The sequence below is a fragment of the Oryx dammah genome, unplaced genomic scaffold, assembly GCF_014754425.2.
Source record: "Oryx dammah isolate SB20612 unplaced genomic scaffold, SCBI_Odam_1.1 HiC_scaffold_17, whole genome shotgun sequence".
NCBI lineage: Eukaryota > Metazoa > Chordata > Mammalia > Artiodactyla > Bovidae > Oryx > Oryx dammah.
This window is the reverse complement of record NW_024070201.1, coordinates 20,986,012-21,001,874: the sequence shown is the minus strand read 5'-3', so window position 1 is coordinate 21,001,874 and position 15,863 is coordinate 20,986,012. Positions and strand designations below refer to the sequence as shown.

Genomic DNA, 15,863 nt, shown 5'->3' with positions numbered 1-15,863 from the left:
TCTTTGAGAATCATTAAAGGTTATTTGAGGAATTGGTTTGCTTGGTTGTTTTGTTGATAATATTGATGTGCTTTTTTTAAGTTCATTAAGGACTAGCAAGTGACTTCTGTTTTAAATTTAAGGTATGTATATAAAATTTCCAAATGGTAATTACATGTTGATAATAAGTTAGACCCTTGTTTCTGTTTAATTTCTTCTTGCTTCCTTTCAATGGTTTCAGACCTCCTTGTAGGCTCTTCTTGAATCATGAGAGATGAAATAGCAACAACGGTCTTCTTTGTGACAAGATTAGTGAAAAAACATGATAAACTGAATAAAGAGCAAATAGAAGACTTTGCAGAAAAGCTGATGACAATCTTGTTTGAAACGTACAGGAGTCACTGGCACTCTGATCACCCTTCTAAAGGGCAAGCCTTCAGGTGAGAGCTAGGATGTGGTAGGCATAGCAAAGGGCAGTAACAAGCCAGCAGCTACTGCCTGCATTATTTGTTTGAACTTGGGCTTGAAAAAAGGAGAGTAGTAGATGATAGCACAATTTGAAAACTATAGAGCAAACCTTGTGCGAAGTGGATTAAAGAATTTCTAACTTGTGTTTACTGTGAAGGATATACAGAGAACCTTTAGTCTTCCCAGGTGGCTCTAGTGGTAAAGAATCCACCTGCCAGTGCAAGAGACACAAGAGACGAGGGTTTGATCCCTGGGTCAGGAAGATCCCCTGGAGTAGGAAATGTCAACCCACTCCAATATTCTTCCCTGGGAAATCCCACTGACAGAGGAGCATGGTGGCTGCAATCCATGGAGCTGCAAAGAGCTGAACATGACTGAGCACATTTAGTGAACTAATTGTGTGATTCAGTAATGGAATCCATATTGTGTAAAAATTTGATATTTCACTCTTACCGTAAAACTTCTGAGGGGTGGTGAAGGAGCTGAGGGAAGATGGGAGTGAGGTGGGAGCTGCGTGTATTGGAGACCCTTGCCAGCAGCGTGATTCTCCAACTGTCACCACGCCATTTCCCTTTTCTGGTTTTTAAAGGTGTATCAGGATAAACAATCATCAGAATAAAGATCCTATTCTAGAAAGGGCTTGTGCTGAAAGTAACGTGGATTTTTCTCACCTGGGACTTCCAAAGGAGATGACCATATGGGTAGATCCCTTTGAAGTGTGCTGCCGGTGAGTAATCTTACTGGAGCCAGTTTGTGTGGTCTGTGACCCTTGGGAACCTTAGGTTATTTAGTCTGTGCATCTTTGTGAAAGGTGATGCTGCAAATCCCTGGATTACCGATGAGGGCACAAGCCCATTAAGACTAGATGCAAGCTATATCAGACAACACAGACTTCATTTTAGGGTGGATGGAGTGGGAAGCACAAAGATTTTTCCAAAGTATTTGAAATTTGACTTTAAACATGGCATCCTATTGCCAGTTGCATAAAGTCCAAGCATTTTAGGCAGTATCAAGGGGAAAGAGGAATTATCTATCATCAGCAAGTCAGTCCATTAGTTGAATCAAAAAAAGTTAGTCTGTCTTTACCTTAGCTAATTCTTAGAAAGCTTTTACAGAATCGACCTCCACCAATTTTGACAGTATAGTAGCAGGTCTCTCAATTTGCTTTGCTGACAAGCCATTTCAATTTTTTTGCTTAAACTATAGTTGATTTACAAAATTATATTAGTTTCAGGTATACATCATAGTAATTCAAAAGTTTTTTTTTTATAAATTATACCCCCATTTAAAGTTATTGTAAAACATTGGCTATATTCCCTGTATTGTACAGTATATTCTTACATTTTATACATAGCAGTCTGTACCTACCCCTACCTTGCCCCTTCTCGCTTCCCTCTTTTCTACTGGTAACCAATAGTTTTCTGTATCCGTTTAGTCAGTTTTTTTGCTATACACATATATTTTATTTTTTTAGATTCTACCTATAAATAATATCATGCAGTATTTTACTTTTCTCTGATTTATTTCACTAACCACAATATTCTCTGGGTCTATCCATGTTGCTGCAGATGGCAGAATTTCATTCTTTTCTACGGCTGAGTAGTACTCTAGTGTGTACGTACATACACCATATCTTTATCCATTCATCTATTGATGGGCATTTGTGTTACTTCCATGTCTTGGCTATTGTAAATAGTGCCGCTCAGAATACTGGGGTACATGTATCTTTTCAAATTAATGATTTTATTTTTTCTGGATATATACCCAGGAGTTGAATTGCTGGATCATATGGTAATCCTACTTTTAGTTTGAGGAATCTCCATATTCCATAGTGGCTGCACCAATTTATATTCCCATCAATAGTGTACAAGGGGTCCTTTTTCTCCATGTTCTCACCAACATTTGATATTTGTAGACATTTTAATGATAGCCATGCTGACAAGTGTGAGGTAATATCTCATTGTTTTGATTTGCATTTCTTTAAATAATACAAAATATTGAGCATCTCTTTATGTGCCCATTAGCTATTTGTATGTCTTGTTTGCAAAAATGTCTATTCAGGTCCATTTTTAGGTTGGAAATTAAATTTTTTTGATATTAAATTTTGAAATAAATTTTGAATTAAAATTTGAAATGAAATTTTTTTGATATTAAGTTGTATGAGCTGTCTATATATTGTGGATAGTTATACCTGCAAATATTTTCTTCCATTCAGTAGGTAATCTTTTTGTTGATGGTTTCCATTGCTGTGCAAAAGCTTGTAAGTTTAATTTGTTTTTGTTTTCTTTGCCTTAGGAGACATCCAGAAAATATTGCTACAATTTATATCAGAGTTCTGCCTATGTTACCTTCTAAGAGTTTTTATGTTTTACAGTCTTACATACAGGTTTATGATCCATTTTGAGTTTATTTTTGTAATGGCATGAGAAACTCCTTCTAAGTTCATTCTTTACAAGTAGCTGCTGTATTTCCCCAGCACCACTTATTGAAGAGACTGTCTTTTCCCTGTTGGATATTCATGCCTCCTTGTCATAGATTAATTAACCATAGATGTATGGGTTTATTTCTGGGCTTTCTATTCTCTTCCATTGATTTGCATCTCTGTTCATCAATGATCAGTTCATTTCAGTTCAGTAACTCAGTCGTGTCTGACTCTTTGTGACCCCATGAATCGCAGCACGCCAGGCCTCCCTGTCCATCACCAACTCCTGGAGTTCACTCAAACCTCACATCCATCGAGTCGGTGATACCATCCAGCCATCTCATCCTCTGTTGTCCCCTTCTCCTCCTGCCCCCAATCCCTCCCAGCATCAGGGTCTTTTCCAATGAGTCAACTGTTCGCTTGAGGTGGCCAAAGTACTGGAGTTTCAGCCTTAGCATCATTCCTTCCAATGAACACCCAGGACTGGTCTCCTTTAGGATGGACTGGTTGGATCTCCTTGCAGTCCAAGGGACTCTCAAGAGTCTTCTCCAACACCACGGTTCAAAAGCATCAATTCTTCAGCACTCAGCTTTCTTCATAGTCCAACTCTCACATCCATACATGACCACTGGAAAAACCATAGCCTTGACTAAATGGATCTTTGTTGGCAAAGTAATATCTCTGCTTTATAATATGCTATCTAGGTTGGTCATAACTTTCCTTCAATGATCCTGACCCTGTAATTTTTTTCCTGTGATAATCTTTGTCTGGTTTTGGTATCAGGGTGATGTGGCTTCATAAAAATGAGTTTGGAAGTGTTCCTTCCTCTGAAAATTTTTGGAAATAATTTGAGAAGAATAGATGTTCACTCTTCTCTAAATGTTTGTTAGAACTCACCTGTGAAGCTGTCTGGTTCTGGAATTTTGTTTCTTGGGAGTATTTTTTCCATTACTGATTCAATTTCATTACTTGTAATTGATCTGTTCATATTTTCTATTTCCTTCTGGTTTAATATTGGGAGACTGTACATTTCTATGAATTTGTTTCTTCTAGGTTGTCCATTTTATTTGCATATAGATTACTATAGTCATGGTAATCTCTCTTTACAATCTTTGTAATTCGGCATTGTTGCTAACTTTTTATTATTTTATAGATTTGGGCTGTCTCCTTTTCTCTTGATGAATTTGGCTAAAGGTTTATCAATTTTATTTATCTTTTCAAGGAACCAGCTCTTAGTTTCACTTTTTAAAAACTTTTTGTCTCTGTTTCATTTCTGCTCTGAGATTTATAATTTCTTTCCTTCTGCTAACTTTGGGCTTTGTTTTTCTTAAAGTCCCTTTGGGTGGAAGGTTATGTTGCTTGAGATTTTTCTTATTCCTGAAGTAGGCTGGCATCACTATAAATTTCTCGCTAAGGACTACTTTTGGTGCATCACAAAGACTTGGATCATTGTGTTTTTGTTTTCATTTGTCGAGAAGTATTTTTTGAATTTTCTCTTTGATTTCTTCAGTGATCCATTGGTTGTTTAGAAGTATATTGTTTAGCCTTCACGTTATTTGTGTTTTTTTGTGGTTTTCTTATCGCAATTTCTAGTTTCATAGCATTGTGATCAGAAAAGATGCTCAATATGATTTTAATCTTCTTAAATGTACTGGGAACTGATTTGTGGCCTAGCATGTGGTCTGATCCAGAGAATGTTCCACATGCACTTGAACATGTATCCTGTGGCTTTTGGATGGAAGGCCTGTGGATATCTATTAAGTCCATTTGGTCTATTAGGTCAATTAAGGCTAGTGTTTCTTTCTTGATTTTTCTGTCTGTATGATCTGTTCATTGATATAAGTGGGGTGTTAAAGTCTCCTACTATTATTGTGTTACTGTCAATTTCTCCCTTTATCTCTGTTAATATTAGCTTACATATTTAGATGCTCCTGTGTTGGGTGCCTATATATTTATAATTGTTACAGTTTCTTGGATCGATCCTTGATCATTACATAATGTCCTTCTTTGTCTGTTGTTACAGTCTTTGTTTTAAAGTCTACTTTGTCTTAGAGTCTACTTTTTCTGGTGTAAATATTGCCGCTGTGACTTTCTTTTCATTTCTATTTAGTGGTATACTTCTTGAAGTATACCACCATCTCCTCTCACTTTCAGTCTGTATGTCTTTAGATCTAAAAGTGAGTTTCTTATAGATAGCGCGCTGCTGCTGCTGCTGCTAAGTCACTTCAGTCATGTCCGACTCTGTGCGACCCCATAAATGGCAGCCCACCAGGCTCCCCCATCCCTGGGATTCTCCAGGCAAGAACACTAGAGTGGGTCACCATTTCCCTCTCCAATGCATGAAAGTGAAAAGTAAAAGTGAAGTCGCTCAGTCGTGTCCGACTGTTAGCGACCCCATGGACTGCAGCCCACCAGGCTCCTCTGTCCATGGGATTTTCCAGGCAAGAGTACTGGAGTGGGGTGCCATTTCTTTCTCCATAGAAAGCATATAGATAGCATATATATGGATATTATTTTTGTATCTTCACTCTGTCTTTAGAACACTTATTCCTGTTACATTCAAAGGAATTATTGATTGGTATGTACTTACAGTCATTTTATCAATTGTTTTGGTGTTTTTGTAATTCATTTTGTTCTTTTGTTGCTCTCTTCCCTTATCTTCAAATTATGTTTGGATGATGTTTAGCTTTCGTTCTTTTGTGTGTGTGTGTGTGTGTGTGTGTATCTATGATAGATTTTGATTTCTGGTTACCATGAGGTTTATATATAGCAATACGTATTTTATGTGTATTTTTGTTGTTTAGTCTCTAAGTCATGTCTGTTTCTTTGTGACCCTATGGACTGCTGCATACTAGGCCTCCTTGTTTCCCTCACCATCTCCTGGAATTTGCCCAAGTTCATGTCCAAGTTCAAGTTTGTGAATTGGTGCTGCTATCCAACCATCTGATCCTCTGCCACCCTCTTCTCCTTTTGTTTTCAATTTTTCCCAGCATCAGAGTCTTTTCCAATGAGTCAGCTGTTTGCATCACGTGGCCAAAGTATTGGAGCTTCAGCTTCATCATCAGTCGTTCCAATGAATAGTCAGGATTGATTTCCTTTAGGATTGACTGGTTTGATCTCCTTGGTGTCCAAGGGATTCTCAAGAGTCTTCTCCAGTACCAGAATTCCAAAGCATCAATTCTTTGGTGCTCAGCCTTCCTGTGGTCCAACTCTCACATCCTTACATGACTACTGGAAAAACCATAGATTTGATTATACAGAACTTTGTTGGCAAAGTGATGTCTTTGCTTTTTAATATGCTGTTTAGATTTGTCTTAGCCTTCCTTCCAAGAAGCAAGCATCTTCTGTTTTCATGGCTACAGTCACCATCTACAGTGATTCTGGAACCCAATAAGAGAAAGTCCATCACTGCTCCCACTTTTTCCCCTTCTATATGCCATGAAGTGATGGGACCAGATGCCATAATCTTTGTTTTTTAATGTTCGAGTTTTAAGCTGGCTTTTTCACTCTCCTCCTCACCCTCATCAAGAGCTTCTCTAGATCCTCTTCACTTTCTGCTATTAGGGTGGTATCATCTGCATATCTGAGGTTGTTTATTTCTCCCAGCAATCTTGAGTCCAGCTTGTAACTCATCCAGCCCAGCATTTCGCATGATGTACCTGCATATAAGTTAAATAAGCAGGATGACAATATACAGCCTTGTTGTACTCCTTTCCCAATTTTGAACCAGTCAGTTGTTCCGTGTAAGGTTCGAACTGTTGCTTCTTGACCTGCAACAGGTTTCTCAGGATACAGGTAAGTTGATCTGGTATTCCCATCTCTTTAAGATCACAGTTTGTTGTGATCCACACAAAGGCTTTAGCATAGTCAATGAAACAGAAGTAGATGTTTTTCTGGAATTCCATTGCTTTAAAACACTTTAAAACAAAGTGCGTGTATGTATAAATGTGATTATTTAAGTTGCTGATCTCTTTAATTTTAAATGCATTTTAACAGTCCTTCACTTTTACTCCTCCTCTCTCATGCTTACTGTTTTTGACATCATATTTTACATCTAATTGTTTCATGTATCCTTTAATTACTTACTGCAGGTCTAGGCAATTTTACTACTTTTGTCTTTTAATCTTCCTATTAGGTTTGTATGTGGTTCATCTTGCTGCTTTTAGTGTATATTTTCCTTTAACCAATAAGCTTTTTCCTTTTGTAATTTTCATGTTTCTAGTTGTGGTTTTCCTTTTTCACTTAGAGAAGTCCCTTTTAACATTTCTTGCAAAACTGGTTTGGTGGTGCTGAACCCTTTCAGCTTTTGCTTGTCTGTAAAACTTTTGATCTCTTTTTCAAATCTGAGAGTAAACTTTGCCATGTAGTGTATTCTTGGCCATAATGTCTCCATTTCATCCCTTTAAATATATTACATGATACTCTTCTGGCCTGCAGTTTCTGCTGAAAAGTCTGCTGATAGCCTTATGGGGATTCCCTCACATGCAACTTGTTGAGTTTCCCTTGCTTTTAATATTTTCTGTCTTTTCCATCTTAATAACAATATATCTTGGTGTGGTCCTCCTTGGGTTGATTCTATTTGAAAGTCTCTATGCTTCTTGGACCTGGATGTCTGTTTCGTCTTCCAGGTAGGGAAGTTTTCAGCTATTATGTCTTCAAACATGTTCTCTGACCCTTTTCTTTTCTTCTCTAATGCAAATGTTAGTGTGTTTGGTGGTGGTCCAGAGATCTCTAAGTATCCTAATTTCTTTTTATTCCTTTTTTCTGTTCAGGTTCAGTGATTTATATTAATCTGCCTTTCAGCTTACTGATCTGTTCCTCTGTATCACCCAACCTACTGTTGAGTCCCTCTAGTGTATTTTCATTTCAGTTACTGTATTCTCCTGCTCTGTTTGATTCTTCTCTATATCTTCTAACTCTTAACTCTTCACTATTTTCCTCTATTCTTCTCCCAAGTTCTTTATCTTTATGATCTTGACCTTAAACTTTTTATTGGGTAGATTGCCTTCTTCCACTTACCTTCTGGGGTTTTATCCTGTTCCTTCATTTGGAACATGTTCCTTTGTTCCCTCATTTGTGGCCTATTGTTTTTATTTCTATGTACCTGGTTGGTTGGTAGTATTTCTTGACTTTGGAGAAGTAGCCTTTTGTAGGAGACAGCCAGGGCATCCCAGTAGTGCTCTCCCCTCTGGTCACCAGCGCTGTATGCTCTAGGGGTGCCCCCTATGTGGGCCCTTATGCTGTGGTGGGATGACTGCTGTGGGTGGTCTGGTAGGTGTGGCTGGCCCCTGGTCTGGTTGATTGCCAGGCCCTGCCTTGTATGGAGGCTGCCAGCTGGTGGTTTGCAGGGTTGGGTCAAGGCAGTTGTCTGTGGAACCCTGAGGAAGGGGCTCCCGGGACTAGTGCTGGCTCACTGATGGGCAGAGCTGGGTTCTGGGGCTGGGGGGTGGAGGTGGTGGAGGTGCAGGGCTGAGGTTTCTAATTTTAATGTCAGCCTGCTGGTGGGTGGGGTTGCTTTCTGATACAACTGGTTGTGGGTTCTGGAGTGTCCCACAGCTGGTGCTGGCTCATTGGTAAGTAAGGCTGGATCCCACAGTGGCTGGCTGAGGGGGTTCAAGATGTCCTAGAGCTGGTATTGGCCTGCTGGTGGGTGGGGGATGGTTGAGAGGGTGGTGGAGCTTAGTGTTGGCTCACTGGTGGGCAGAATTGTGTCTTGGGGTCTCTGGCTGCAGGGCCTGGGGGCCACAAACTAGTGTTAGCCCACTGGGGGTGGGATTGTGTCTTGGGGCTGCTGTATGAGGGTCCCAAGGTATGCCAGAAGTGGTGTCCACCTGCTGGTGGGCAGGATTAAGGCCCAAGGGATCCTGGGGCTGGTGCCCACCCGCTGAAGAGTGTAGCCAGATCCTAGGGCTGGTGCTGACCTACTGTCAGGCAGAACCAGGTCCTGAGTTCTCTTGCTACAAGGGACTCAGAACTGGTGGCAGGATGTCGATGGGGATTTAGGAGGTGGGGACGGGGGCCCAGGGTCCCAGGGTGGCCTGGGGCTAGTGCTAGCTCATTTGGTGGGTGGAGCTATATCTTGAGATTTCTGAGTGCAGGACCCTGGGGGTCCTGGATTTAGCTGCTGTAGGTCTGCTGGTGGGTGGGGCAGCACCCTGAGATAGCCAGCTATAGGGTCCAGGGTGTTCCAAAGCTTGCTTTGGCCCATTGGTGGGTGGGGTAGATATCTGACTGGCTGACTGAGGGATCCAAGGTGTCTCAGAGCCAGGGTTGACCTGCTGGTAGATGGGGCCTGGGCCCAGGAGATCCTGGAGCTGGTGTTAGCCTGCTGGTGGGTGCACTGGGTCCTGTCATGGTAAGCTGTGGGCCTGTGGTGGTCCTAGGGCTGGTGTCTGCCCGTTGGTGGGTGAGGCAAGGGCCCAGAGGTCTTGATGTCCACTGGTGTGTGAAGTTGGCCGCAGATTAGTGCTGGTTCATTGTCAGGTAGGCCCAGGGGTCAGGAGGTCTTGAGGTTGGTTCCAGAACGCTGCTACGCAGAGCTGGGTCCTAGGTCTCTGCTTGCAGGGCCCTGGGGGTCCCGGGGCTAGTGCTGGTGCCCTGGCGTGTGGAGGCCAGGTGCTGCGCCCTCTGGTGGACAGTGTAGTATTCTGGGGCCGCTGTGGGCTCGGGGTCTTAGGGCAGTGTGCCTGACAGTAGATGGGACTGTTTCCCCACCTGGCCAGGTGTTTGGCCCGAGGCAACTCAGCACTGGTGCTGATGGGCTAGTGGCGGGTCTGGGTCCTAGTTCTAGTCAGCTAGGGGGAGGATTTCAAAGCAGCCCTCGCCAGCACCAGTGTTCGCATGGTGGAACGAGCTCCTCGGAATGGCTGCTGCCAGTTTCTGTGGCCCCAGGGTGAGCTCCACAGCCTCCTGCCTCTGCGGGAGGCTCTCCAAGATCAGCAGGTGGGTCTGATGCAGGTTCCTTTCAAACTGCTGCCTCTGCCCTGGGTCCCAGAACATGTGAAATTTTGTATGGGCCTTTGGAGAGTGGTGTCTGTATTTCCCACAGCCATCTGGCTCTCCAGAAAGTAAGTCCCCTGGCCTTCAAAGCCAGACATTCTGGGGGCTCGTCTTCCTGGGGTCAGCTCTCTGGTCTGGGGAGTGTGATGTGGGGCTCACCCACTGAATGCTCCTTGGGAGACCCTCTGTCATTATCCCCCTGTGTGTGTGCTGCCCACCTGCAGGTATGTGTCTGGACTACACTCCACTCCTCTTACCTGCCTCATTGTGGTTCTTTCTTTATTACTTTAATTGTAGAAGATCTTTTCTGCTAGATTTCAGTCTCTCATCAATAACTGCTGTCTAAATAGTTGTAATCTTGGCGTGCTCATGAGAGAAGGTAAGCTCAGGGTCTTGCTACTCTACCATCTTGGCCTAATTCTCACAATTTGTTGTTGTTGTTGTTTTCAAGTAACTCTTCTTGTAAGTTACTGAGCTGTTTCCAGAAAAGATGAGAAATAAAAACCTGTGAGAATTTGAGTCCCTGATGAATGCTTTATTTTCCTTTCTTTCTTAGGTATGGTGAGAAGAATCATCCATTTACAATTGCTTCTTTCAAAGGCAGATGGGAGGAATGGGAATTATCCCAACAAATCAGTGATGCTGTTAACAGAGCCGCGTTAGACTACTCCTCTGGCACTTCCTCTGATGAAGAAAGTTGTAAGAAAGAACCTCAGATAATTCCTAAAGTCAGCAATCCAAAGAGTATTTATCAGGTAAAGTGTTTCCACTTCTCCTCTGTAGTTTTCCCTTCTTGTTAAAATATAATTTTATTTATTCATTTGTGCCGGGTCTTTGTTGCCGTGCAGATTTTTCCTCTAGTGCTGGGAGTGGTGCGCGGGCTTCTTGTTGCGGTGACTCCTCTTGTTCTGGAGCACAGTCTCAAGGGTTCGGGCTTCAGTGGTTGCAGCACATGGGCCAGTAGTTGCGGCTCCCAGGCTCTAAAGCACAGGCTCAGTGGTTGTGGTGCAGGGGCTTAGCTGCCCCCAGGCACGTGGCATCTTCTCAGACCAGGAATTAAACGGGTGTCTCCTGCACTGCAGGCAAATTCTTCACCCCTGAGCCACCAGGGAAGCCCACTTTTTTTTTTCTATTTTAATTCTAAAAAGAGTAGGCTCACTGTAAAAGCAAAGAAACAAATAATTGGGAAACATGGAAAAACAAATTATGAAGATTTAAATTACAATAATGATATTCTGGCAAAACTTTTCTATTTTTTTCTTCCTTCTCTCTTTTTATTCCCTCAACTTGGCTGAGTGCTCAGGATATACACCATTTTTTCTAGTTGAATCTCTCCATATAGTATTTGAACATATGTAAATTTTCTTTCGGGCTTCACTCGTGGCTCAGACGGTAAAGGATCTGCCTGCAATGCAGGAGACCTGGCTTCAGTCCCTGGGTTGGGAGGATCCCCTGGAGGAGGGCATGGCAACCCACTCCAGTATTCTTGCCTGGAGACTCCCCATGGACAGAGGAGCCTGGCAGGTTATAGTCATAGGTTGCAAAGTGTCAGACATGACTGAGCAACTAAGCACAACACAAATTTCCTTTCACCTAAATTCTTTCAGAATTAGATATTGAAATTAGTAGTTTTTGACAATGGAAAATAACATACCACCTGTACAACATTTAGAATATTAAGTGATGATCAAAGATCTGTGACTCTACCACCAGAGCAGTTTTCAAAACAAAAAAGAAAAACCAACAAAAATTATTTATTTTTTAAGTCACAACCATGATCATAGGAAGATATGCATATCTATATATTGGAAGTGGGTTTCATGACGAACTAGGCACAATGCCTCAAATCTTTGATAAATTTAATTAATATCAACCACTTAAATTGATTTTATGACCCCCTAATGGTGACAACTTACAGTTGAAAAAACACTGATTTAGGGAGAATCTCTGGCAGTTTGTATGTAATTTGTTTTCTTAACCACTTATGTATGGACATGTTAAAGCAATTTAACTATTTAACACTTTAAACTACTTGCTTCCTTTACAGTTTATTTAGCTAACAAATTATTGGCAGACATCTAGGTTGCTTTCACATTGTTGTGGTATTAAAAAAGCTAATTTTTACAGAGATGTCTGAATCTTAAGTTGTTTCTTGATTTGGAATTATTAGGTCATTGAGTATGGGCATTTTACAAGTTAACACATGGCAAAGTACTTTCTAAAAAGATGTCTTTATTTGTAGTCTCACCAGCTCTACGTGAAAGTGTTCATTTTATCATTTTCCCTAAGATTGGATATTCTCCTTGAAAAATAGCATTTTATTAATTATGTTGTTCTGTCGCTCAGTCGTGTCTGAGTCTTTGCAACCCCATGGGCTGCAGCATGCCAAGCTTCCCTGTCCTTCACTATCTCCCTGAGTTTGGTCAAACTCATGTCTATTGAGTCGGTGATGCCATCCAACCATCTCATCTTCTGTTGTCCCCTTCTCCTCCTGTCTTCAGTCTTTCCCAGCATCAGAGTCTTTTCCAATGAGTCAGCTCTTTGCATCAGGTGGCCAGAGTATTAGAGCTTTAGCTTCAGCATCTGTCCTTCCAGTGAATATTCAGGGTTGATTTCCTTTCAGATGGTTCAGTCCAAGGGACTCTCAAGAGTCTTCTCCAGCACCACGGTTTGAAGGCATCAATTCTTTGGCACTCAGTTGTTTTTATTGTCCAGCTCTCACATTCATACATGAAAAAACTTAGCTTTGACTATTATAATATTGATTATATTACTAATTAAATTAAACATTAAAACAAAAACTCCATGTACCTAAATGTTGTGGGTACTACCTATCTAATGAATTTTTTCTTCACTCATTTATTTTGAGGTCCTAATGTGTTGTTATAGGCTTTTCAAGGGTTAGGAATATTTTTGGGGCTTCCTAGGTGGCGCTAGTGGTAAAGAACCCAACTGCTAATTAAGGAGACAAGAAATTGCTAATGAAGGGGATGTAAGAGACACAGGTTCAATCCCTCTAACTCCTTGTCATATTATTGGCAAATTCCCCCCCCCCCCCAGCATGTTTAGTTTTCTAAATTATATATACTGTTTGAATTTAGTTCTATATGTGAAAGTGAAAGTCTTTCAGTAGTGTCTGACTCTTTGCAACTCCATAGTCCATGGAATTCTCCAGGCCAGAATACTGGAGTGGGTAGCCTTTTCCTTCTCTAGAGGATCTTCCCAACCCAGGGATTGAACCCTGGGTCTCCCACATTGCAGACGGATTCTTTACCAGCTAAGCTACAAGGGAAGTCCAGGAATACAGGAGTGGGTAGCCTATCCCTTCTCTAAGGGATCTTCCTAAGCCAGGAATTGAACCAGGGTCTCCTGCATTTCAGGTGGATTCTTTACCAATTGAACTAGGAGGGAAGCCTCTATATGTATAAAAGTTTTAAATTATGTAGTGAAATATTTGCCCTTAATTCTATGTTGATCCTTAGAAAGATCGTCTTCATCTAAGGATCAGATCTGTAGTCAGCTATGTTCTTTCAGAGCAATGTCCTTCCAAAGTGTGGTCTGCAAAACATTTGTATTGGCCATCTGGGATGTTTAAGATGGGTGTTTCTACACCTCAGCCCCAGAGATTGTAAATAAACGGTTTTGGATTGAGTGAGGTGGGGGTTGGATAGGGAATACAGAATATATACTAATTTGAGTAAATGTGTTTATTTCATAACCTCCATCAAGTCAATTTTCCAAAGATAATTATCTTGATTTCTATTCGTTTATATTTGCTATGCTTTTAAAAGTTTTAATACCTGTGAGTTATGTGTTTATAGTTAATCCTTAAAGCTGACTTATTAGATGATTAGAAAATCATCATGTTCCTTTTTATTTTTTCCCCAGGTTGAAAACTTGAAACAGCCCTTTCAATCTTGGTTCCAAATTCCCCGAAAAAAGAATATGAGGGATGGCCGGATGGGCCTCCTAGGAAATGCTTGTCATGCGTTGCATAAGACCCCTAAAGGTCACAGACCTGCTGCTGGGCACCGGGTGGACAGGTACCACTGGGTCAACACACACTGATAGTGCAGCGGCTGGGCCCTCATGGGCGAGAGCTCAGTGGAGCCACTTTTATATTCTCTGAAATGAAAATGAGTCTAAGCTGGACAGGCCCAGGAAACAGAAAAAATAACTGCATTAGGGACTAGGGTACATGATGGTGAATCCTCTCATGCAGATCGACTATGTTCTTAACTGTACTTTTAATTGTTTAATTTTACATGAAGTTTTATGTAACACTAATGAATGTACCCGATAAGGTAATAGAATGAAGATACTGACCTGTCAGAAGAGTCAATGAATTATCAAAAGTAACAGTTTAAATAAATGTGCTGTGTTTTTAATACCTTCCTAGTTGAGTCTGTTGCAAGAAAGTTTTAAAAGTTCTTGTTTTTCATTCAGTTCATTTCAGTTCAGTCACTCAGTCGTGTCCAACTCTTTGCGACCCCATGAATCGCAGCACGCCAGGCCTCCCTGTCCATCACCATCTCCCGGAGTTCACTCACACTCACGTCCATCGAGTCCATGATGTCATCCAGCCATCTCATCCTCGGTCGTCCCCTTTTCCTCCTGCCCCCAATCCCTCCCAGCATTAGAGTCTTTTCCAATGAGTCAACTCTTTGCATGAGGTGGCCAAAGTACTGGAGCTTCAGCTTTAGCATCATTCCTTCCAAAGAAATCCCAGGGTTGATCTCCTTCAGAATGGACTGGTTGGATCTCCTTGCAGTCCAAGGGACTCTCAAGAGTCTCCAACACCAAAGTTCAAAAGCATCAGTTCTTCAGCACTCAGCCTTCTTCACAGTCCAACTCTCACATCCATACATGACCACAGGAAAAACCATAGCCTTGACTAGGCGGACCTTAATCAGCAGAGTAATGTCTCTGCTTTTGAATATTCTATCTAGGTTGGTCATCACTTTCCTTCCAAGGAGTAAGCGTCTTTTAATTTCATGGCTGCAGTCACCATCTGCAGTGATTTTGGAGCCCAAAAAAATAAAGTCTGACACTGTTTCCACTGTTTCTCCATCTATTTCCCATGAAGTGATGGGACCGGATGCCATGATCTTTGTTTTCTGAATGTTGAGCTTTAAGCCAACTTTTTCACTCTCCTCTTTCACTTAAAAAGTAGACCTTCATTTAGAGACGAGTGATCCTCACAATATATGAATAGTGTTCTGGTTTACTCTTTATCTGCCATAACTCTTCTGTTTCATAAGGTCAGCAAGAGCATCTTTGAAAATTACATTTTAAAATACAAAATTCCCTTTAAAATATTTGGTTTATTACTAAGCCTCTTAGTAGCCTTAGTTATGACATTTCATGAGTGCTCTCATTATGAAGAATTCAAGTGAAGCAGGAAATACAAATACCAAGGAAATAAAAATCCCTCCCACCATCCAGAAATTACCATTGTTAACATTAAATGATGACCATCTTTCCAGTCATTCTTAATATACATATAAATGTAAGAATTGATATACAGACAATTTAACAAGAAAACTATATTATATGAGCTATTTGTTAGATATTTGGATTTAATTTTAGTTGATCTTAGAAAAATGAAGAAACCTAAAGTGAAACTGAAGCTGTTGAAATATTTGTATGATTGTCTACCACAAAGTATTTTATTTTTTGAAAGATTTCTATTATGGTTTTAAAGAAAGAAATGCCAAAAGGCCAGAAGAGTCTTTAAAACTTCAAAAAAAAAATTGTATTGCTTATTTGTTGCTGTGAAAGCTGCAGAAATGAGCATTCTTCATTTTTTCCTTGCCCCTTATTTTCCATGTCACTTTAAAAATTGAGGTGTAATTGACATATAATATTATTAGTTTCAGTTGTACAATATGATTTCCTACTTATATACATTGTGAAATAACTACCACAGTAAGTCTAGTTAACTGTCAGCCTAAGTACTTTTTTTTTCTTGTGATGGGAACTTTTTTTACTCTCT

General features: G+C 40.8%; 1 protein-coding gene across 1 annotated transcript; it reads left to right on the top strand.

Moving 5' to 3' along the window:
* The first annotated feature begins 206 nt into the window (after positions 1 to 206).
* On the top strand, positions 207 to 14,256 carry BTG4 (BTG anti-proliferation factor 4). Its single transcript, XM_040257987.1, has 4 exons — positions 207 to 419; positions 1,037 to 1,174; positions 10,425 to 10,623; positions 13,757 to 14,256. Exons 1-4 carry the CDS (start codon positions 247 to 249, stop codon positions 13,934 to 13,936), a joined length of 690 nt encoding a protein of 229 aa, XP_040113921.1. The 5' UTR covers positions 207 to 246; the 3' UTR covers positions 13,937 to 14,256.
* The last annotated feature ends 1,607 nt before the right edge of the window (positions 14,257 to 15,863 follow it).